At 43.3% G+C, this 23,730-nt stretch overlaps 2 protein-coding genes across 6 annotated transcripts in view; one reads left to right on the forward strand and one right to left on the reverse strand.

Moving 5' to 3' along the window:
• The window catches only part of samd12 (sterile alpha motif domain containing 12), a 269,149-nt gene that overhangs the window by 222,483 nt on the left and 22,936 nt on the right, over positions 1-23,730 (reverse strand). For all 5 annotated transcript variants that reach the window (XM_070547611.1, XM_054745053.2, XM_070547609.1 and 2 more), the window contains exon 2: positions 8,158-8,366. In XM_070547611.1, the coding sequence (XP_070403712.1) occupies positions 8,158-8,366 (209 nt within the window). The remainder of the gene's footprint in view (positions 1-8,157; positions 8,367-23,730) is intronic.
• On the forward strand, positions 17,606-22,424 carry LOC139064313 (uncharacterized). Its single transcript, XM_070547714.1, has 2 exons — positions 17,606-18,220; positions 18,656-22,424. The coding sequence occupies exons 1-2, from the start codon at positions 17,843-17,845 to the stop codon at positions 21,113-21,115; spliced, it is 2,838 nt and encodes a 945-aa protein (XP_070403815.1). The 5' UTR covers positions 17,606-17,842; the 3' UTR covers positions 21,116-22,424.

Raw genomic sequence — 23,730 nt, forward strand, 5'->3', positions numbered from 1 at the left:
TATCTAAAACTAGTACAAAGTCCTCCAACTCACAAAGCTGGAAAAGCACTTGACTAGGGCTGCAACAACGAATCGATAAATTCGATGAAAATCGATTACTAAAAGCGTTGGCAACGAATTGCGTCATCGATTCGTTGTGTTGCGCAACTCTTCCAAAAGCCCCCTCCCCTCCTGCCCGCCGTTGCGCGCAGACCGGTGGAGAGCCGGCAGGTGTTTGTAAGAGGAACATGGCAGAAGCAGCGAGACCCCAAAAAAGTAAAAACTTCTAAAGTTTGGGAGCATTTTCAGTTAAATCAGGCGAAGACATGCAACGTTTGTAGGTCAGATTTAGTATGGCACGGGGATACTACGGTGATGATGCAGCGTCTTAAACGCAAGCATGTCAGAATCATCAGCGAGGAAGGAGAGAGCTCGGTGTCCGGGTAAGTTAAAAACTTTTCAAAAGTGATTCACCCAAGCCCCGGATTATTACACAGGCTAGACATGCCCTAAGCTCGTAAAAAAGTCTATAAAATTGTAAGCGCGACGCTATTAGATAGGCGGGGGGGGGGGGGGGGGGGGGGGGACTCGCGCCGCTGCGAACCGGTTCCGCCGTCACATTCCCGCAGAAACTGGTTGATCACACCGGGGCCAGACTACTAACATGTGGCTTTACAACCTCAGTGTCCTCACAAGCGAAAACGCTTTTAAAAGGGAGGGAGGAGTCCTAACTGTTGCTGCAGGCGTGTTGTGTGCGTGTAGTTATATACTGGTTAACCCTTTGGTGCATAATGGTCACTACAGTGGACAGGTACTCAAAATTGTTATTTATTTGTTTTTGCTATTAAGCACAGCTGTTGAAGACTTTATTGTATTTGAGCCCCTCCATTTGGACTTCAGTAAGTCAAGCCAACATATTTCATGTTCAGAATGCACGTGGTCCACTAAGGTGGACCTGTAATAAATTATTTGTAAATTATAAAATTTTACAAAAAATATTTGTTGAAATTTGTTTCATTCACACCTAAAGATGAATGAAAAAAATTGTTAAAAAATCATGGCTGAAGATTTCATAATTCATGCATCAAAGGGTTAATATATTTTTGGGTTCAGTTGCTTTCATGTGTCCTAATGTGAGTCTATTTGGGATCATTGGAATGATCAGCAGCATCTCTTGATGTGACTTTAAGGCAGTTGCCCAGGGCATCATCACAAGGAGGATGGCATTCATTTACTTTTGTTTTATTTGGTATTTTTCAGTCATTTTTGGAAATAGTGATTAATTCACAGCCTATGTTTAATTTCATTTAAAAATTAGTTGTTTGACATCCCCAATTATAATAAATGTCTACAGATGAGATCAAACAAAACAGATGAGAATTGCCCTTAAAGAGCAAGTCACCCCCAAATAAACTTTTTTTTGCTGATAAACTAAATAAACGAGTGTCTAATCGTGCTGCAGACACGTGTCGTCAATAATTTGGCACTTCAGTGCATCTTAGTTAAAATTTAAATATTCTGCCTAAAACTGGCAGTGTTGTGCCGTTGTCAGGTAAAAACTCTGCACTGTATTTTAATTTAAATCTGCCACCGCTATTGGCTAAGAAGTATGCTATGATGTAAACTGGTACATTATGATGTCACAATGCTGTCGTGAGCCTGAGTGTGTGTGTATTTGTTAGCGGCTCCGCCCTCTCGGTCTGCCAGGCAACAGCATGTGTTGCATTTTTCAAACATGAAGCAGGAGTGGAGTTAGACTCTGGTAGGGGTTGACTTGCTCTTTAAGCTGTTTAACTTGGACCAAGCATTTTAGGTCACAGATAGGTGTAGCTTAAGGTCTCTGTCTATACACCTTATAAGACAATTTAGGTGATGGCATGTTGGTTTTCTGCTATTGAACTGTTTTCTAATAATGTTGTGTTTAAGTGAAGGAAGGAAGGAGAAAAATAACGTTTCCCTAGCAGTTTTAAAAAATGTCCCTATGTAATCCGATTAATCGATTAATCGTGTCGAGACCCCATCCGATTAATCGATTATCCAAATAATCGTTTGTTGCAGCCCTACACTTGACCTCATTTTCACCAGAAACTGTGCCATAGACACAATCTTTGTCACACCGCTGAATCTTTCCGATCATTACTTCATCCATTTCAGCACGACTCTACAAGGGAGGTCCACTGCTTCCTCCCCAATGGTCTCATTCTGCCGCAACCTCCGCAATCTGGCACCCAACTACTTCTCCTCTCTTGTTGCCTCCACTCTTCCATCTCCCACCACATTCTCTGCTTATGAAGTGAATGATGCCACCGAGTCACTCTGCTCCACACTCTGCTCTTGTCTTAATAACTTGTGTCCTTTAGCCACTAGACCTGCTAGATCCTCTCAGTCGCACCCTTGGCTAAATGATACCCTCTGGTCTCTACGCACCAATCTTAGAGCTGCGGAACGGAAATGGCGCAAAACAAAAGATCCTGGTGATCAATTGAAATTTCAGGAATTACTGTCCTCATTCTCTGCCAGCATCGCTGATGCAAAGAAAGCTTTCTACACTGACAAAATTCTCAGCTCTACTGACTCTCAGAAACTACTTTCGACATTCAAAACTCTGCTCAACCCTCCGTCTCCACCTCCTACCAACAATCTATCAGCTGACACTTTTGCCTCATTCTTCACTGACAAAGTGGCAGCTATAAGCAAACAGTTTTCTCAACTGGCCACTCCTGAACATTCGCTACCACAAACTCCTTCTAGCCCAACCATCTCAGGCCCTACTGCTTCATTTTCCTCTTTTTCCCCTTGAACTGTGTGTTCAAGCTTCTCACGTGCAGCCGCCCTACTACATGCCCACTCGACCCCATTCTGACTAAGCTGCTCCAAGCTATTGCTCCTACAGTAGCCGCAGCAGTCACACATGTGATCAACACGTCACTGACATACGGTACATTTCCCACCTCTATCAAGCATGCTCAGGTTAAACCGCTGCTAAAAAAAACCCCATCTCTTCCTCCAAATCATGTGGAGAACTACCAACCTATCTCTCTCCTCCCTTTTCTGTCCAAAATCATTGAAAGGGTGGCTTTCAAGCAGATCACAGAAAACCTCTCACAAAACTGTCTGCTTGACCCTTACCAATCTGGGTTCAAAAAGGGTCACTCCACTGAAACTGCTCTGTTAGCAGTGACGGAATCCTTAAAAGAAGCTAGAGCGACTGCCAAACCCTCTGTGCTTATCCTGCTCGACTTATCGGCTGCATTTGACACCGTCAACCATGGCTTCCTTTTGTCCACACTCTCTAGCATGGGCATCACAGAGAAAGCACATGCCTGGTTTGAATCGTACTTCACAGGACGATCATTCAGTGCATCTTAGCTTGGACAATCCTCTACCGTGCACCATCTTGCCACAGGAGTCCCCCAGGGCTCTGTACTAGGACCTCTTCTCTTTGCCATATACACCACCTCACTGGGTGAGATCATTCGATCACATGGCTTCTCCTACCACTGCTATGCAGACGACACCCAGCTCTATCTGTCATTTCCACCAGACGACCACACTAGCTGTTTTTATAGAACCATAGCGTTTTCAAAACGGGATTTGCCGCAGCACCCTGGGGAGGATTTTGCCATTTATAGTAGCAAAGCTGAAGCTAGAATATACTGCCATCAGACACCTCACCAACCAATACAGCATATAGGGAGGTCGCTGGGCGGCCCCCCTGCATGTGACGTACAGGGTCGCGCATTCAGCGTCAGACGGAAGACACGTCAGACTGATGAAATGTCTTTTTCAGGACCTTTAGCTTTGATGTGACCTGCTTTTTGTCCCGCTTGACGCCCTGCTCAGCCAGTGTTTTCACCACTCTGTCAAACATCTGGCCATCTCTCACCGTCCACGTAAAAGGGCGATTAATCTGTTCGCCCGCTCGCACGGCCAAAAGCTCCATGATCTCCGCATCCGTCCAGCCGGCTTTCCTTCCGGCCGGCACCCGACGCACAGTACACGTGACTAACGCGACCACCCTCTTTTGCAGGGGGGCCTCCCACAGTCGCTCCAAAGGGATTAGCGAGGCTGACGCGTTTAGCTGTCAGAGGCGAGGGGCTGATGCGGCAATATTATTATCAAGCGAGGCGGAATGAATACTGCAATATTTGCGCAGTGCCATGCCGGCATGGCACGTTTATAGACATACCACTGTGGTAATATTACGCCGATATGCCGGCATGGTGTGTCCTATAAAAGCACCTAACATCTCTGCACGAATATAAAACTGTATCTCTGACATATCAAAATGGATGAAATCCCACCATCTCCAACTCAACCTCTCTAAAACTGAACTACTTGTCATCCCAGCAAAACCATCCATAAGGCACAATATCTCAATCCAAAATGACTTCCCATCTCTGGCTCCTTCAAAGGCAGTTCGAAATCTGGGTGTTGTGATTGATGAACACCTGACCTTTAAAGATCATGTTGCCTCTGTTGCTCGTTCATGCCGCTTTGCGCTGTATAACATACGAAAGATCAGACCATACCTAACACAACATGCCACCCAGCTCCTGGTGCAATCTACTGTCACCTCCCGCCTCGATTACTGCAATGTCCTTCTAACTGGTCTTCCAGCCTGTACTGTGAGACCTCTTCAAATGGTCCAGAACGCAGCAGTGCGTCTGGTCTTCAATCAGCCAAAAAGAGCACATTTCACCCCTCTGTTCATTGAGCTCCACTGGCTACGGCTAGCAGCACGCATCAAATTCAAATTGCTAACACTAGCAAACAACATCCCAGATGGTACGAATCCCATCTACCTGAATCCTCTTGCAAAGGCTTATGTCTCGGCCCGGCCGCTCCGGTCATCACAGGATCGTCGGCTAACAGTGCCTACACCACCCTCAGGAAAATCCAGACTCTTCTCATGCATCGTTCCACAAATGTGGAATGACCTACCAAGCACTACAAGAACAGGGGCTTCCTTTTCGACTTTCAAGAAACTCCTGAAGACCCTGCTCTTCAGAGAGCATCTTCTAAACTAGCACCCTCCCTGCACCCGTCCCCCTTTCTACTGTCCACTCCTTGTTCCCATTAGGGATGCAACGATACCAGTTTTTTTTTACAAACCGATACGATACCGATACTTGGATCTGAATACTCGCCGATACCGATTACCAATACAGATACTTCCACCACAAAAAAATGCAATGATGTGGAATACGGATTTTATTTTCTTCTCTGCTTTCAACAGGAAAAGATTGAGGTAGATAAAAAGTAAAATATATGAATGGAAATCATCACAAAACTAAAATATTAGGTGAACAGAAATGACAAGTTACAGTGAAGCCATTTTCAAGCAACTGCATTGGTATCGGTTCCTGGTATCGATTAACTTTTACAGATACCGATACTGGTATTGGTATCGGCACCGATACCAGTATCGTATTGGTGCATCCCTAGTTCCCACCTCTCCATAATTCATCATGCTGCCTCACTGCCACCTACAACTTACTGGAAAATGGTTGTTGCTGTTGTTGTAATTGTTGTTGTTAGCCTCAAGGGCAACATGCCGATTATCACTTGTAAGTCGCTTTGGACAAAAGCGTCTGCTAAATACATAAACATAAACATCCTCTCTAGGTGGCCTTGTATTTATCCATGCTGAATGGGTAGGTTTTTCGTCCCACATACCAAGGTAGTCTTCTTCGGACTGAACAAGTCCAACACACCCATTGCCAACTGATTGGCAGGCTCAAATGCACGCCTAACTTTAGGAAGAGCTTCCGATTGGCGGACAGAATCAACCAGCAGGAGATTCCTGCATACGTGATTCATTACCATTCTGGATACTGAGAAGTAAACGGTTGCCCCTGACTGAAGCTGCGGCAGCTCTCTGTCTCTCCTCACTGATGTGAGGAGCACGCATGGACAGACAGACAGAAACCGGCAGTGCTGCCGTGCCTTGAGCTGCATGGCCGTTGTTTAGGGGAGACACCATGGACTTCTCTGCGTGTCTTTTGCCCCACCCACATGCTTTTCCCGTTCCTGAGAAGTGTGTGTGAACAAACCCTACTGGTGCGGGAGCCAGAGAGTCACCACCCAGCCTGGTCTGTGCTGGATCAAATGTGAAACTGCCACTAAATTTCTCAATATGCTTACTTGCCTGAACTTGTGTACTTAACCCAAGTACTGTTACACTTAAAGTTCCTGAATATGTTCTTGCTCTGCCCCAGTATAACATGGTCATTTTTGTACCTATAGCATCATGCAGCACTCATGGTAACGAAGTACGGTTCTGTTCCAAATTTAGTCCTCATACTTAAGTACTTGGTAGAATGGAATTTTAGCTGTACTTGCCAAGGAGGTACATCTCAAATATGCAAGACATTACTTGTACACTTTGTTATTGATAAAGCTCACCACCATCTGAATGCAAGAAAAAAGCTATGAAACCCTTCTAGAAGTTTAGAGCTCACCAAACAAAGTTATCTAAACTTCATCAAACGAGCTAATAAAAAACTAAACCACATAAAAGGTGTGTGTGTATATATATATATATATATATATATATATATATATATATATATATATATATACACACACACACACATACACACACACACACACACACCACTTTTCAAATCACTCAGTGACCCTTTAAATGAGTCAGTTGAGCTGAAACTCATCTGATTAAATCAGCTTTGATTTATTTCCACAATATAGCTCCATCAAAATATTCTCATTCAGAAACAACTGAAGCTTCAGATTCTGTCGCTGTGACTTTAATTGAAGTTAGCATGCCATTACTGGTTTTAGCTCAGCTTCTGCAAATATTAATGAATGCTATCTGACACATGGCCGTGCTGCCTAACGGAACAGATTACCGCTATTCATAATTTAAGTGCTAATGCACTTCATCTGTTGGAACTTCTCTTAAAAGAGTGCAGATGTTAAATTTAACGCAGCCATGACTTTGAGACTGAAAGCTCTTAAATGAAATGATTTAACACATTGTCCGTGTGCGTGTGTGTGTGTGTGCGTGCGTGCGTGCGTGCGTGCGTGCGCGTGCGTGCGTGCGTGCGTGTGTGTGTACACAAACTGAATTGAAACCAGACTTTATTCTGGAACACATCCTTGCGTTCTTGTTCGGAGAGCCCTCGCTTCAACGGATAATAGCGTTGTGTGCTATTATGTTTATGTTTATGTTTATTTATTTGGCAGACGCTTTTATCCAAAGCGACTTACAATTTATAACCTATAGGGCATATTGTGATCCGTAGTAAACCGGGAAAATCTGCCACCTGCTGACAGAAATAAAGATCTACAGTCTGCTTAAAATGCTATCACTGGATATTTTAGGTGTCAAGATATATGCAATAAAAACTTTCAAAACAAGGCCTATTGGTGACCATATATAGTTATATTTCTGAATGTATTTTTTCATAACACACCTCATATGGATAAGGATAGAAAAAGTGCACTGAGATCATAAAATACAGTTTAGTGTGTTCTAAAGAGTCATGCTGTTACTTGATGCTCTTATTTTGACAAGTCGCACCAGAATGTCCTTATGTTTTCAGCTAAAGAGGAGAGAAAAACATTTTACCATGATATTAACATTGTAATATTGACAAGAATAATTATCAGTACGATTTTCTTTGTTATAATCTGGATTAATTGCGTTTAAGAAGAAGGTATGAAAAGATTATAATTTAATTTAGGAAATTGGTCTTCGGCATTAGAACAAGTAGAATGTTGTTTTTCACAAACCGACCAAAAGAAAACTTTGAATTTGAGACAAAAGTTTTCATAAAAGATCAGAGATCCCAAATCTCTGCAGACATGCTTGAGTGAAATGTTTGCAGCAGAAGAACAAAGGCTGTCAGTGCTGCTGTCAGTGAGCTAAAACAATGATACATTTTTAAATGTATGTCTATATGGTACACGTCTATGTTTTTACCAGCCTGTTGATCCAAAAGACATTTCTTAGCTTCCAGATTGACAGTTTGGTATTTTCTGGCTCTGCTTGGAGCATCATAAAAGAAAGCAGCACGCTGACAGAATCATTCTTCTCCACGTTTGGATTTTTCATTCTAAAATAGACACCAATATGTAAAAGTTGTTGGAATAAAGCACGTTTTGTTTCACCAGTGTGTAGTTTGCAGAAGTTACTTGTGGAGTCGGTCTTACCCGGGTCAGCTCAGACTCAGAGACGGAGCGGTGTGGAGGGGAGCGGCGGTGGTACACGTGTCGGGCGATTTCCTGGCAGCTTGGGCCGCCGTCATCCAGCTGGTTGGGCTCGACGTCCACAGACACCTCCTCCCCCTCCAGCTGAGCTGTCATGTCTTCTGGGTACATCTGATGATCGATGCCATTCTGGCTCAAGTTACAATGAACAGCTGGGGGGAGAGAGAAGAATAAAAATAAAACATTTTTGGGATTCCTGCACTTTTAAAAGTAGTGCTGGACAAGTACTCACAAAAGTATTTTAACGTTATTTAATTCATTCTTCTAAATATATCAAAACAATGTTGTTTAGTTTAAAGTATCACACATCCGTCATTTAAACGTATCTTTTAAAATGATTATTTTTAGTTAATTTAAAACTAAATGTCTTATTTGTTAAACAAGGTTTATTCTTTTGATTTGTTTTTTCAACCTGCTTGAATAAAGAGTTGCTAATTTAACAGTAATTAAAGTAAATAAGTCATTAGGATACCAGCAGCTGCATTAATAAAATGATGCATGCAATGCACGTTGATGGTAGATTATAACACAGCTTCATTTCATGCTGTTTAAGATCCACTAGATGGCAGCAAACTGTTAGGAACAATGAGGTGGCCACTTCAACTCTAGTTTCTTGTATTATTAACACATAGAAATGTAGTCAAGCAATTACAGGCAATGTGCACAAATCATGTGTAAACAGGTAGTAAAAGCTGAAGGGTGCAACAGATTTAGACATGATGCAATGAGACATCTGGGGCAGTAATACTGCAGAATCAGTTTTCCCAGGTTACAGCAGAAACCAGGAGACATGTGGGCCATTCCCATCTGTACCGGGTCGGCCCGGGCCGGGTAGCGTAGGTTGTTTACATATCTGTGTGGCCTGGTATTTTTCCGGGCCAACCAAGGCTCATTCTCAGCCCTCTTCTCGAGGGGGTCTGCTTCAGGCCGACCAGGGCCAACACACCCACTGCTGACAGCAAATTCACACCTTCCATTAGAGCAAGCCTCTGATTGGTGGGTAGAATCAGCCCACATGGGCTTAAGGCAAGGATGTGTGGAATCAACCGGGCCAGGCTGGGGCCGACTGGGACTACCCGGCCCGGGCCGACCCGGTACAGATGGGAATGGCCCAATGTTTAGCTAGCGGAAATGTCTTCATTCGAGGCGGGTGGGTGTTCCACATGTGGACAACTCTCTGCCCCATCGGTGGTCTGAGCAGAGTGGGGGTGGAGTGGGTCACCGGCCCACTTTGGGCAATGGCCTACTGGAAATTGCCCAATACGCCAGGTGGCCAATCCACCCCCGCCCTTAAGAGGTTCTGGCATGTTGTGGAGTTGCTAATGCTAATGGTTACTGGTGCGTTCCAGTTAGGGCTGCAACAAACGATTATTTGGATAATCGATGAATCAGATGGGGTCTCGACACGATTAATCGATTAATCGGATTACATAGGGACATTTTTAAAAACTGCTAGGGAAACGTTATTTCTCTCCTTCCTTCACTTTATTAAACACAACATTATTAGAAAACAGTTCAATAGCAGGAAAACAACATGCCATCACCTAAATTGTCTTATAAGCTGTATAGACAGAGACCCTAAGCTACATCTATCTGTGACCTAAAATGCTTGGTCCAAGTTAAACAGCTTAAAGTGCAAGTCAACCCCTACCAGAGTCTAACTCCACTCCCGCTTCATGTTTGAAAAATGCAACACATGCTGTTGCCTGGCAGACCGAGAGGGCGGAGCCGCTAACAAATACACACACACTCAGGCTCACGACTAGCCTAGTGAACTAGACCAAATTCTTGCTTTGCAAAGAATGCAAATAATACATTTATTTAGTCTGGCTTGCCAGGCTAGCTCACGACAGCATTGTGACATCATAATGTACCAGTTTACAGGTGCTGGCCAGTAAATTAGAATATCATCAAAAGGTTGAAAATATTTCAGTAATTCCATTCAAAACGTGAAACTTGTACATTATATTCATGCAATGCACACAGACCAATGTATTTCCAATGTTCATTACATTTAAATTTGATATTCATAAGTGACAACTAATGAAAACTCCAAATTTGGTATCTCAAAAAATTAGAATATTCTGAAAAGGCTGAATATAGAAGACACCTGCTGCCACTCTAATCAGCTGATTTACTCAAAACACCTGCAAAGGCCTTTAAAAGGTCCCTCAGTCTTGTTTTGAAGGCACCACAATCATGGGGAAGACTTCTGACTTAACAGCTGTCCAAAAGACAATCATTGACACCTTGCACAAGGAGGGCAAGACACAAAAGGTGATTGCTAAAGAAGCTGGCTGTTCGCAGAGCTCTGTGTCCAAGCACATTAACAGACAGGCGAAGGGACGGAAAAAATGTGGTAGAAAAAAGTGTACAAGCTCTAGGGATAACCGCACCCTGCAGAGAATTGTGACGACAAACCCATTCAAAAATGTGGGGGAGATCCACAAAGAGTGGACTGCAGCTGGAGTCAGCGCTTCAAGAACCACCACGAGGAGACTCATGAAAGACATGGGATTCAGGTGTCGCATTCCGTGTGTCAAGCCACTCTTGAACATGAAACAGCGCAAGAAGCGTCTCGCCTGGGCCAAGGACAAAAAGGACTGGACTGATGCTGAGTGGTCCAAAGTTATGTTTTCTGATGAAAGCAAGTTCTGCATTTCCTTTGGAAATCAAGGACCCAGAGTCTGGAGGAAGAGCGGAGAAGCACAGAATCCACGTTGCATGAGGTCCAGTGTAAAGTTTCCACCGTCAGTGATGGTGTGGGGTGCCATGTCATCTGCCGGTGTTGGCCCACTCTGTTTCCTGAGGTCCAGGGTCAATGCAGCCGTCTACCAGGAAGTTTTAGAGCACTTCATGCTTCCTGCTGCTGACCAACTTTATGGGGATGCAGACTTCACCTTTCAACAGGACTTGGCACCTGCACACAGTGCCAAAACCACCAGCACCTGGTTCAAGGACCATGGTATCCCTGTCCTTGATTGGCCAGCAAACTCGCCTGACCTTAACCCCATAGAAAATCTATGGGGTATTGTGAAGCGGAGGATGCAATACGCTAGACCCAACAATGCAGAGGAGCTGAAGACGACTATCAGAGCAACCTGGGCTCTCATAACACCTGAGCAGTGCCACAGACTGATCGAGTCCATGCCACGCCGCATTACTGCAGTTATTGAGGCAAAAGGAGCCCCGACTAAGTATTGAGTGCTATACATGCACATTCTTTTCATGTTCATTCTTTTCAGTTGGCCAACATTAGAGAAACAAACATTTTTTCATTGGCCTTTAGAATATTCTAATTTTCTGAGATACCAGATTTGATGTTTTCATTGGTTGTCACCTATAAATATCGAAATTAAACGTAATAAACATCGGAAATACATTGGTCTGTGTGCATTGCATGAATATAATGTACAAGTTTCACGTTTTGAATGGAATTACTGAAATATTTTCAACCTTTTGATGATATTCTAATTTACTGGCCAGCACCTGTACATCATAGCATACCTCTTAGCCAATAGCGGTGGCAGATTTAAATTAAAATACAGTGCAGAGTTTTTACCTGACAACGGCACAACACTGCCAGTTTTAGGCAGAATATTTAAATTTTAACTAAGATGCACTGAAGTGCCAAATTATTGACGACACGTGTCTGCAGCATGATTAGACACTCGTTTATTTAGTTTATCAGCAAAAAAAGTTTATTTGGGGGTGACTTGCTCTTTAAGGGCAATTCTCATCTGTTTTGTTTGATCTCATCTGTAGACATTTATTATAACTGGGGATGTCAAACAACTAATTTTTAAATGTAATTAAACATAGGCTGTGAATTAATCAAAATTAATCACTATTTCCAAAAATGACTGAAAAAATCCAAATAAAACAAAAGTAAATGAATGCCATCCTCCTTGTGATGATGCCCTGGGCAACTGCCACAAAGTCACATCAAGAAATGCTGCTGATCATTCCAATGATCCCAAATAGACTCGCATTAGGCCACATGAAAGCAACTGAACCCAAAAATATATTAACCAGTATATAACTGCACTCTCACACAACACGCCTGCAGCAACAGTTAGGACTCCTCCCTCCCTTTTAAAAGCGTTTTCGCTTCTGAGGACATTGTGGTTGTAAAGCCACATGCTAGTAGTCTGGCCCCGGTGTGATCAACCAGTTTCTGAGGGAATGTGACGGCGGAACCGGTTCGCAGCAGCGCGAGCCCCCCCACCCCCCACCCCCCCCACCCCCCGTTTATCTAATAAGCGTCGCGCTTACGATTTTATAGACTTTTTTAATGAGCTTAGGGCATGTCTAGCGTGTGTAATAATCCGGGGCTTGGGTGAATCACTTTTGAAAAGTTTTTAACTTACCCGGACACCGAGCTCTCTCCCTCCTCGCTGATGATTCTGACATGCTTGCGTTTAAGATGCTGCATCATCACTGTAGTACTCCCGTGCCATGCTAAGTCTGACCTACAAACGTTGCAGGTAACGAATGTCTTCGCCTGATTTAACTGAAAATGCTCCCAAACTTTAGAAGTTTTTACTTTTTTTGGGTCTCGCTGCTTCTGCCATGTTCCTCTTCCAAACACCTGCCAGGTGTTCTGAGATAACGTCCTACTTTGGCAAAACGTCCTACCCGTAGGATAATTATACGCTGTTTTACACGACACAAACCCTAACCCTCACCCTAACCCTAACCCTAACCAAAGAAACAGAGTACTAATACTTACTACTTATCTATTTTCCTGCAAATATGACAGCGGAGTAGCATTCCCCTTTTGTGCTGTGCGCATGCGCGCACATGCTCAGTAACAACGGGTAGGACGGTTTACGGGGTAGGAGAAACCGGCTCTGCGGTCTGCGCGCAACGGCGGGCGGGAGGGGAGGGGGCTTTTGGAATAGTTGTGCAACACAACGAATCGATGACGCAATTCATTGCCAACGCTTTTAGTAATCGATTTTCATCAAATTTATCGATTCGTTGTTTCAGCCCTAGTTCCAGTTGTCCTTGGAACTCGGTTTTCCAAGATAAGTTAGCTGGAAATGATGTAATGAACTTGGAATTCCGAGCTGCGTGCTTGTAGGTTTCAGAAGACTTCGAGATCTCAAATTTAAAGATGGCTGCTCCCAATGCGACCAGAAAGTAGGGATCATCTTTATTGATTTTCTCATTCATATGTTCTGTTTTCTTTCTGTTTGCTATTTAAAAGCACCGGTAAGTTGTTTATTGTTGTTATCATTAGTCATGTTGTTGAAAATGTTATCACTGCCACCAAAATTGACCAGTGTTTATGGTTTTTACTTTTCCTGGTGTTTATATTTTTACATTTGGTTTGTAACGGTTTTCTGTTTGTAAGGGGCAACTGTCGAAGGGCACGTGTCTCACTATTATTCAGATGTGGAGACTCAACAACACTGGTGGCATCCATTTTTGCCGAGTTAGAAGCTGAAACGAAAAACAAGCCTGTTATGCAATTTCCTGCTCGGAAATTCTAAGTTCCGAGGACAACTGGAAAGCATGATAACGTCTAGTAGCTGAGACATGCTAGTCCAAAGAGGTTCTGCCATGTTGTGGACTTGCTAATGCTAATGATTAGCTTTTACTTGCAGAGACGTGCTCTACTCTCTCCTGGATGCTTAATCAACAACAGCCTTCCACGATTGCTAGCCAAGATGGCAGAGTCCATGAAAGCTAATTTTACAGTGCGACACGGATCTGTGTGGCTTAATCAGACCCGAGCATTTCCCTGTCCATTTTCTTTCCGTGGTTAAAGCAGGAAATAAAAGTAGAAGACCATTTTAACATTCATTATGCATGTGAGACTCAGAGTGACCAATTAAATTTCAATAAAAACAGCTATTCTACATTTCTGTTATAACCTGACTGGCAGATTTCATCAGAATGAAAACATCCCTATTTAAAGGCCAAGTTTAGTTTTAAACTAAGATGATTTACTGTTGGGAAATGTTGGCCCCAAAGCCAATGTATGCTTTTTTATGCTGAAACATCAAGTGACCTTAGTACTCAGAGTTTATGTGAATGATTCTTCGCTAAAAACAATCCAAAATATAGCTTTTCCTACGTCAATAAGCTGTGGTAGCCATCTTGAATTGACTGTGGTCAAGTTAATCAGTTGTAAATGTACAATTAGTAAACATATTTACATGTAGGGATTAGTTTCGGGGACTTTCACTGAAATCATGAATATTTCTCTATTGTTGCACCATGAGCTCGAAACTCCAGTGTATTAATCCCAGGTGAAGCATTAATACTCTGAATTGTTAGGGTAAAATCTTAAAGGAGCTCTAATGAGAGATCAGTTATTAATCCACAGAAGCTCTTCATGCAAAGTGATTCTCGAGTCCCAGAAGATTTAATAATCAAAAGTCATTCCCTGATATATAATCTATTTTTGTGCATGAGAGCGTGTTTTAGCAGTAGTCGGAAATCAAAGATGGAGCAAAGAAAGTTAAAAGAAGCCGCACAACAGGAAGTTAGTCTTGTTACATAAACTTGTATTATTTTGTCATTTCCTGTATCAAGTGGTTATTTTTAGTCTCGTCTCTATAGGAAACGTCTGACCCAAACTATTTTCATCTCATCAGGTTCGATTCAATTTGTCATCACGCAACCTGCCCGCTTGCTCTAAAAACATCAGAAGCACATTCGTGAGCCACTAAATCCCTTTCACCACTCCTGAGACCTGCTTGGGCTGCTGCTGCAGGTGTGAACGAGAAGGTCAAACTAAGCTACGTTTTGGTTTATTCTGCTTCTAACCGACTGAAACATAAACCTAGACTATATTGACCCAGATTTATGAAATAAACACAATCAGTCACATAAATATTAAGGAAGACTGACTGGCTGGATTAGAAAAACTAAATCTGTACTGAAACACTGATGTTTGCCTGCTCGCTGGCAGAGCAACAGGTCCAGAAAAACAGCCAATTAGAAACTCAGAGCGCCGCAGCGCATTTACATCACAACTCAGATCAAACATAAGTACATCTACGCTGGAGCTGCTGAGCTCAATTACTCCCCAGGAGTCATTTCAAGCATTTTCAAGGTGAATTTTCCTCACGTGATGGCTCTGGAGTCATCTTTTCCATCCAGTTTTCCTATTTTCTTTCCTGCTTGCTTCCTTCCTACCTCCTTCCATTCCCCTTCAGCAGTCAGCTGGTAGAACCCCGGGCCAGAACCAAACAGGGTGAAGCTGCTTTTAGTCACTATGCTGCACACAGATGGAATCAGCTTCCTCGTGAGCTCAAATGCGCCCCAACTCCACGAACTTTTACATCAAAATTTAAAACCTTCATGTATTCATTAGCCTTTGAATGTTTACGCTGCACCTTCAGCACTGTAACTGCTACCCTTTTGGCTATGCCTTTTATCTGTTTGTTAAATCTGAAATTAATATCTACATTTGTTTGATTTACCGTGTTTGCTGTTCTTGCTTCTATGAAGCACTTTGAATTGCCTTTGTGTTTGAAATGTGCTATATAAATAAAGCTGCCTTGCTTTCTTCCTTCCCTCACTCCTTTTTCCTTCATCCTTCCTAGCCTCGCCCCCTCTATCATTTTTCTTCCCTCCTTAATTCCTTTCTTGCTTCCTTTATGTCTCCTTACATCCTTCCTTCCTTTTACTTGCCTCCTTTTTATTAATTTCTTCCTTCACCTAATCTTCATTTGATATCTAATCCACTTATTACCTTTATTTTATTATTTACTTTTAATTTGACCACCCACCAGCACTTCATTTATATAACCCCTAAATAAATACCAGACTATGCATGGGTAATTAATGCCCTTTTATCCTTCCTTCTTATGTAAAAATGAAATGTCTGAATCAGGCAGTATATGGCATGCTGACTAAAACCTGGACAGATTTTAAATAAAACTGTTGAAAATCATCTTTTAGGTTTCTAAAAACGGCCGCCACAGCTAACAAATTAGTAAAAACACCAAAACGCCCAAAACTCTGTCAGTTTTACAGAGGCTGACCTAAAATTTCACGTGTTCGTAACAGAGTTGCTCACGTGGGAGAACTTCTCCTCCCAAAATTTAATTTTTTGAAGATGTAATAATCTATAATGAAAGGCATGTACAACTTATTTGTACAGATTATATAAATAACTTATTTTGTATTTGAGTCGTTTATGCTGGAGAAACCTGACCAACACCTGAATATGCATCTGGTAGGATAGCGTAATGCATACCGCTCGACTCAAACAACAACAAATCCTTCATGAGATGATGAGTTTAAACAAAACCCAGCTTGAGATGCCTGGCACGAAGCATCTTCCTCTCACTGACTCTTTATTTACTAACCCCCCCAACTCAATTCACGACTGGTGCAGACGCTCTGAAGGAGGAATCAGTTAAACAACCTCTGAATAAAGAGATGGAAGGATGACAAGATGGGAGGTACACAGCGGAGAGAGGAAGGACAGCGGTAAAAGAATTCATTGTTTCAGGAAAAACGTAAGGTGGGAGGGAGGAGGGCATAGAAATGTTCAGGTTTTTTTTAGCAGCAACAGTTACCATAAATAGCAGCATTACATTCATCTCTGACATGCGCTGTGAGGGAATCGAGAGGGAGGTCTGCAACTGTTCTTCCTCTGCTTTTGTTTTTTTATTATTAATTTCTATAACTCAGTTTTATAGATGAGCTAAAACATTTTAGTAGTAGCTTCAAGTCATTCACAGACATATTTATAATTAGTACTTGGTGACAGGATGATCAAACTGTTAAAGATGTTGACAGCCTGACGAAGAACAGCAATCATTCCAATGTCATCTTCCACCTGTGACCCAGACCGAGAATGGAGCTAAAAGAGCAAGTCACCCCCTACCAGAGTCTTAATCCACTCCAATTTCCTGTTTGTAAAATGCGCCACAAGGAGGCTTTGCCTGGCAGACCGAGAAGGCGGAGCCGCTAAAACACACACACACACACACACACATTGTTACGTCATATGGTACCAGCTAACATATTTATGTTTATTTATGTTTATTTATTTAGCAGACGCTTTTATCCAAAGCGACATCACATCACAGGGTATCTCTGAGCCAATAGTGATGGCAGATATAAATTCAGATGTAGTGCTGACTTTTTACCTGAAAAGGGGCGCAAATCTGCTACCTTCTGCCTTCTAGGCTGCTACATTTTTTTATGTGAGGCTAAGGCCGAGGCCTTCCTTGGAGCAAGCATGAAGGCAAGCCACTAGAGCCAACACTAACCCCGACTTCACACTGAAAAGGATCAGCGTAACGGAATAGTTTACTCGTGTGCTTTGCCGCGCGCCAATCCACACCGGGAGAATCTCAGAAATGAAGCGGCTTCTCCTCCATCCTTCTTGCGAGATCACAAAATCCCTCAAGACTTCAAAGATCATGGTTTGCTTGTGCCATTCACCATTACCAAAAATAAAGAAATTACATTTGATATCACTGTTTGATGTCCTTCCTCACCAGTGTAAGGAAGTAAATTTGACCCATTAAACCAGGATGCAAACATGTTCATTTTTGCTCTGAAGAGTTTTTAACATGGGAGTAAATGGGAGCTTGCTACTTTCTGGAGCCTTCCCCTAGTGGATGAGGGGGGAACTGCAATTTTCGTCACTTCCATGCTGTTACGGACCCTGAGTTCTCTAGCGCTCAGCTTCTACTCCGCACCCTTATTCCTGCACCATTTTCAGGACCTTGGAGAGCGCCCAGCTCCCTGGCTTCACTCTATGCAGCTGACTCCCATCAGGAATCACCCAGCTGGAGCAGATAAAGATCAGCGCTGCTCAGAGAGCGCGGGAGAGAGAGGAGAGAGCGAGAGAGAGAGAGAGAGGATTGAGGCTGACAGAGAGAGGACTGGAGAGAGGATTGGAGTGAAAGATTGCTTACTTTGGAGAACTTGTGGACGGTTGCCCCTGGCTGGTTTAATTTCCACCCGCATAAGAAAACCGGTTGAGCTCCGGTTTTCTTTGCTCTTAACAGAGTTGACTGTTGCGTGGGTGAGTTGGTTCACCAGTGGACCTTTTGGTAAGGCCTCCGGGCAAGCTCCGTTGTTCCTGGTTTATTTTCAGAACCAGTGAGTTTCCGTTCCCATTGTTATTTGCTCCTTTAGTTACTTTAAGCCCTCAGCATTTGTTCCTGCAGCCTAAATTAAACTCCTATTTTCATTAAACAGGTTTTTTCTCCCTTAGGGACACCTTTAGTTAATAAAAAGGACTTTCTTTTGATTGTGACTTGGTGTCAGATTGGTTCTTTTCTTTTCTCACGTTCCTGTGTTAGGCCTCCCTGAACCTAGACCAGGCTGAGGTCGTAACATATTGGGGGCTCGTCCGGGATTTTATTTTGTTATTGATTCATTTGTTACGTTAACGTGATTGGTGGTGTGATTTGAGTACCCGTGTTGTTGTGCTAACGTGAGCATGTTTAATTTAAAGGAGTTTCTGGCTGCCCCTTCTCGGGACCAGGTCGAAAGCTTCAAAAGGACCGAACTGGCAGAGTTGGCTGTACACCTCGGTCTCCAAGGCATCCAGAACCTGCTGAAAAAGGACTTAAAGGATTCTGTGATGGCCGCGTTGGAAAAGGAAGGTTTGTTACAACCTCCTTTCAGTGACTCTTCTGATTTGCCCCTGAAACAGGACATGGAGGATGGACAGACTGTGAAAGCTGCTACTTCCGTTCCTGTGGGTGCTGCACCCGAGCGCCTTTCTGTCCCAGATGAACAGGACGCTCTTTCGCGGCAGACGCCGTTCACAGGAGAGAGTTTATCCACCACTTCCTCTGCTGCTAGTATGGAGACTGCACGTCTTCGTCTCAGGCTGGCCCGCATGAAGTATGAGGCTGAGGAAAAGTCCCGATTGCAGCAAATCGAACTGGAGATCCGCCGCTGTGAGATCGAGGCTGAAACAAAGTTAAAACTGAAACGTATGGAGTTGGAATACCAAGCAAGAGGAGGTGTTTCTTCTACTACAAACTATGAGCACGAGAGGTCCATGGACAAACAGAGAAACGAGTGTGACATCAGCAAGTGCCTTGTTCTGGTGCCGACTTTCCGGGAGAGCGAGGTTGACAGCTACTTCGCTACATTCGAGCGTCTGGCTGCTGCTTTAGACTGGCCCCAAGAGGTGTGGTCCACTATGCTGCAGTGTAAGTTAACCGGAAAGGCTCAAGAGGTAATTGCTTCTCTTTCTTTATCTGACAGCATGGATTATAATAAAGTGAAAGCTGCTGTTCTTGTTGCTTATGAGTTGGTTCCTGAAGCCTATCGTCAGAAGTTCCGGTCACAGAATGTAAAACTCTCCACGCAAACTTATGTTGAGTTCTCTAGAGAAAAAGCTCTGATGTTTGAGAAATGGATCCTTGCCTCAAAGGTTGAAACTCTACAGGATCTTAAAGAGCTAATTCTCCTGGAGGAATTTAAGAAGTGTTTGCCAGAGAGGTTGGCATTATATTTAAATGAAAGACAAGTCTCTTCTCTCTCCTCAGCCGCCCTACTGGCGGATGAGTTTGTGTTGACGCACCGTGTTGGTGGTGTTCATCAGGGTGAATCTGCTCGCCCGGTGTCAGTAACACCTTTTAGAAACTCTCCTTCTCCTCCTCGTCCTCAGAAACCTCGCTGTTATTATTGCCACCTGGTGGGGCATGTCGCGAGAGATTGTGTAATCCTCAAGCGGAGGAATGAAAAAAGAGGGTCTGCTGCGCAGCCCGTGGGTTTTGTCTCCAAGTCGGGAGAAAATAACCGTGGTTTTGGTCCTTTCATGTCAGAAGGACAAGTGTCTCTTACAGAAAGCTGTGAAAAGCTGACCCCTGTTAAGATTTTAAGAGACACTGGGGCTTCTCAGACGTTAATTTCACAGAAAGTGTTGCCATTTGATGACTTGAGCTCTACCGGCTCTTCCGTGTTGTTGGCTGGAGTAAATGCTGTGCCTGTTTCTCGCCCGCTTCACAGAATTTACTTAAGGAGTGGACTTTTTACTGGGTCGTGTGAAGTAGCAGTCTGCCCTTCCTTGCCTGTGGAAGGTGTAGCTCTTCTTTTAGGGAACGACTTGGCTGGAGGTGCGGTCATTCCTCCCCCAGTGGTGAAAGAGAACATCGCACCCGGAGAGTGTGAGGAGACTCCCGCAGGAGTGCTCCCCACTTGTGTGTGTACCCGATCTCAAGCTAAGAGAGCGCATGAGATTTTGGATCTCTCCAGTTTGTTTGACGATTCGCAGAGTGATGTTCTTAATCCCGCTGAAACAACTTCTTCCACTCATCTGGTCACAAATGAAGTGTTGTTCAACATGTTTCCGCTAAGTCCGGCTTCTTTGGAGGCGGAACAACGGTCTGATAAATCTCTGACCGACTGCTTTGAGCATGTGGGAAAGAAAATAAATGGAACTACTGGTTATGTTATTGAGAATGGTGTGTTACTGAGAACCTGGTGTAAACCAGTAGCTAAAAACATCACAGACCGTCGCAGGAAAAATTGTGTTTGTAATGTTATCATGTTGGAAAGATATCTGTCTCCTCAGACTACTGCACAACCACCCGGTGAGGCCGCGGTGTGCGCAGCCGCTGCCATCACTCCAGTTCTGGATGAGGTTACTCAAACCCATCTAGTGGCGCCAGAACTTCCTTTGTGCAGCATTTATCTGGATAACATAGTTACTCACACTTCCTCCTGGGATGACCTGTTGGCTTTGGAAAATCCTGTTACTCATCTGGAACCGACCAGCTTCACCACAAACCTCGCAACTCATTGTTTTTATAAGAAAGTTGCTGCTATGGTAGCTACACTAACATTTTTACTGTCTCCAAAGGTCCCGTTTGTATTGGATGTTGGTGCTCAAGGGTCCTGTGATGGCTGCAAACACATGAAGCCGCCACCGGAAAGGAACCGAAAATGTCATCGCTGATTGTTTATCGCGATCCTTCAGCACCCACGATCAGTTTTCAGACGGCTGAGATCCCCTGGCTAGGGTGGAGAGATTATTTCCTCTTTAGGGGATAATCTATTTGTTATTTTGTTAGTGTTGTGGCCCATGGGTTAGTGTTGGTGATTCATTTCACCTTCTCGGGAGCACTCCAGAAAGAGCACCTCTCTTTGCTGGTTATGTTTTTTTTGTGTCTTTTGCACTGTGCTTAATCTGCCCGCCCAAATCCACATGAAGAGCTAGGCTTATTTTTAGTTAGTTTTTGGTTAGGCAGATGGCGGGGACTCGGTCTCTGTGTGGGCGTTTGGTGTTTCTGGTAGAAAAAAAAAGGGGGGAGACACATTATGAGAAAAATGGTGTTTTTATTCTGTTTTCACTTCCACCATTTTTCTTTACTTTAGGTATGGGGGTGTTACGGACCCTGAGTTCTCTAGCGCTCAGCTTCTACTCCGCACCCTTATTCCTGCACCATTTTCAGGACCTTGGAGAGCGCCCAGCTCCCTGGCTTCACTCTATGCAGCTGACTCCCATCAGGAATCACCCAGCTGGAGCAGATAAAGATCAGCGCTGCTCAGAGAGCGCGGGAGAGAGAGGAGAGAGCGAGAGAGAGAGAGAGAGGATTGAGGCTGACAGAGAGAGGACTGGAGAGAGGATTGGAGTGAAAGATTGCTTACTTTGGAGAACTTGTGGACGGTTGCCCCTGGCTGGTTTAATTTCCACCCGCATAAGAAAACCGGTTGAGCTCCGGTTTTCTTTGCTCTTAACAGAGTTGACTGTTGCGTGGGTGAGTTGGTTCACCAGTGGACCTTTTGGTAAGGCCTCCGGGCAAGCTCCGTTGTTCCTGGTTTATTTTCAGAACCAGTGAGTTTCCGTTCCCATTGTTATTTGCTCCTTTAGTTACTTTAAGCCCTCAGCATTTGTTCCTGCAGCCTAAATTAAACTCCTATTTTCATTAAACAGGTTTTTTCTCCCTTAGGGACACCTTTAGTTAATAAAAAGGACTTTCTTTTGATTGTGACTTGGTGTCAGATTGGTTCTTTTCTTTTCTCACGTTCCTGTGTTAGGCCTCCCTGAACCTAGACCAGGCTGAGGTCGTAACACATGCTGGCATCACTTTAGGGAGATGGAGTTTGCCACTTCTGTATGACATTAGTGTGTGTGTTAGTGAAAGCAAGTAAAGCTAAGGATGTGTTGCATAATATGTTAGCACTGCTAGCTTCGGTTAGCAGAAAGCAGCTAAAGCTACGTCTGTTATTGTTATCATAAACAGCAAAGGTAGTGTGTTTACTTAGATCAGTAACTTGTAAAATAGTAATTTGTGATCAAACAGGCTTTGTTTGTTTGTTTGTGTTTGTTTGTGTTTGTTTTTGTTTGTTTGTCTGTTTGTTTATGTGTTTTTGTGTTTGTTTGTCTGTTTTTGTTTGTTTGTTTTTGTGTTTGTTTGTTTGTTTTTGTGTTTGTTTTTGTGTTTTTGTGGGGTTTTTTTGTGTTTTTTGTTTGTTTTTGTGTTTTTTGTTTGTTTTTGTGTTTGTTTGTTTTGTTTTTGTTTGTTTGTTTTACACTTTTATGCTCAAATTTCTCAAAACCTCACTCCGCTTTTATTTTCTGCACTTTTATCTTCACTTTATGTGAAACTGATTTTTTAAGCTTCAATAAAGTTGGGCTGTGGTATGAAAAATAGAGAATTTTTATTATTTAAAATCATGCTAATAAGAAAATTATCATATTTTCTGTCAACAACGCTGATCTCTCTCAGCACCAGCCTCACACTGCGGCGGAGAACTCATTAGGTACCACACTGATCCAAAACAAAAGCTTAGTGAAAGAAAGCTAATCGAGACGGATGACTGTACAAGCTACTCATCGGTTCTGAGCTTGTCTGAATCATTTTCAGGACGTTTAGCAAGAAGATGAAGCCAATTATCATCCATGACACAGGACAGGAAGGATGCGGGTGCTGAACAAACTGAGCCAAAAGGATCTCAATAGCATGACACTTCGCTTTACTCATCTGAGCAGCTGTTTGACTGATATTTGACTGTTTACTAGTGACCTAACCGAACGTGTGACTTGCAAGTTTTCTGGGTGATTCTTCTGTTATCGGTCTCCACCTCTCACAAGCTGCAGACACACAATCTGCTCACGGTGGTAAAAACAGATTCTTCCCAAACGTGATAACTCCGTCCATGCTAAGCTGTTACCTTATTTTAGTTTTCTTATAGCCCAAAGTGGGACTGTGTGTTTCGGCTCAACTGTCAATGCTGAAGACCTAAATAGTTACTTGGAAGGACCGATCATTGAAGATATAAGAATAGAAGTAGAAAGGAAGATGCATTTCTGCACAGAGACATAAGAGCTGTGTGTGCAAAAATAATAATTAATTGGCTGCATGGTGGCGCATTGGTTAGCACTGTTGCCTCGCAGCACGAAGGTTGCAGGTTCGAAACTCAGCTGTGGCCTTTCTGCGTGGAGTTGCGTGTTCTCCCCATGCATGCGTGGGTTTCCTCCGGTTACTCCAGTTTCCCCCACAGATCACAACATGCCCTATAGGTTATAAATTGTAAGCCGCTTTGGATAAAAGCGTCTGCCAAATAAAT

This window comes from Nothobranchius furzeri, chromosome 19 (genome assembly GCF_043380555.1).
Source record: "Nothobranchius furzeri strain GRZ-AD chromosome 19, NfurGRZ-RIMD1, whole genome shotgun sequence".
In the NCBI taxonomy this organism is placed as follows: domain Eukaryota; kingdom Metazoa; phylum Chordata; class Actinopteri; order Cyprinodontiformes; family Nothobranchiidae; genus Nothobranchius; species Nothobranchius furzeri.

Bases quoted from the DNA above. Each gene is read 5' to 3' on its own strand.
- LOC139064313 (XM_070547714.1), top strand. From the start codon at position 17,843: ATGCTGTTACGGACCCTGAGTTCTCTAGCGCTCAGCTTCTACTCCGCA. The intron at 18,221-18,655 runs GTGAGTTGGTTC...TTTAATTTAAAG, and splicing joins CAGAGTTGACTGTTGCGTGG to GAGTTTCTGGCTGCCCCTTC.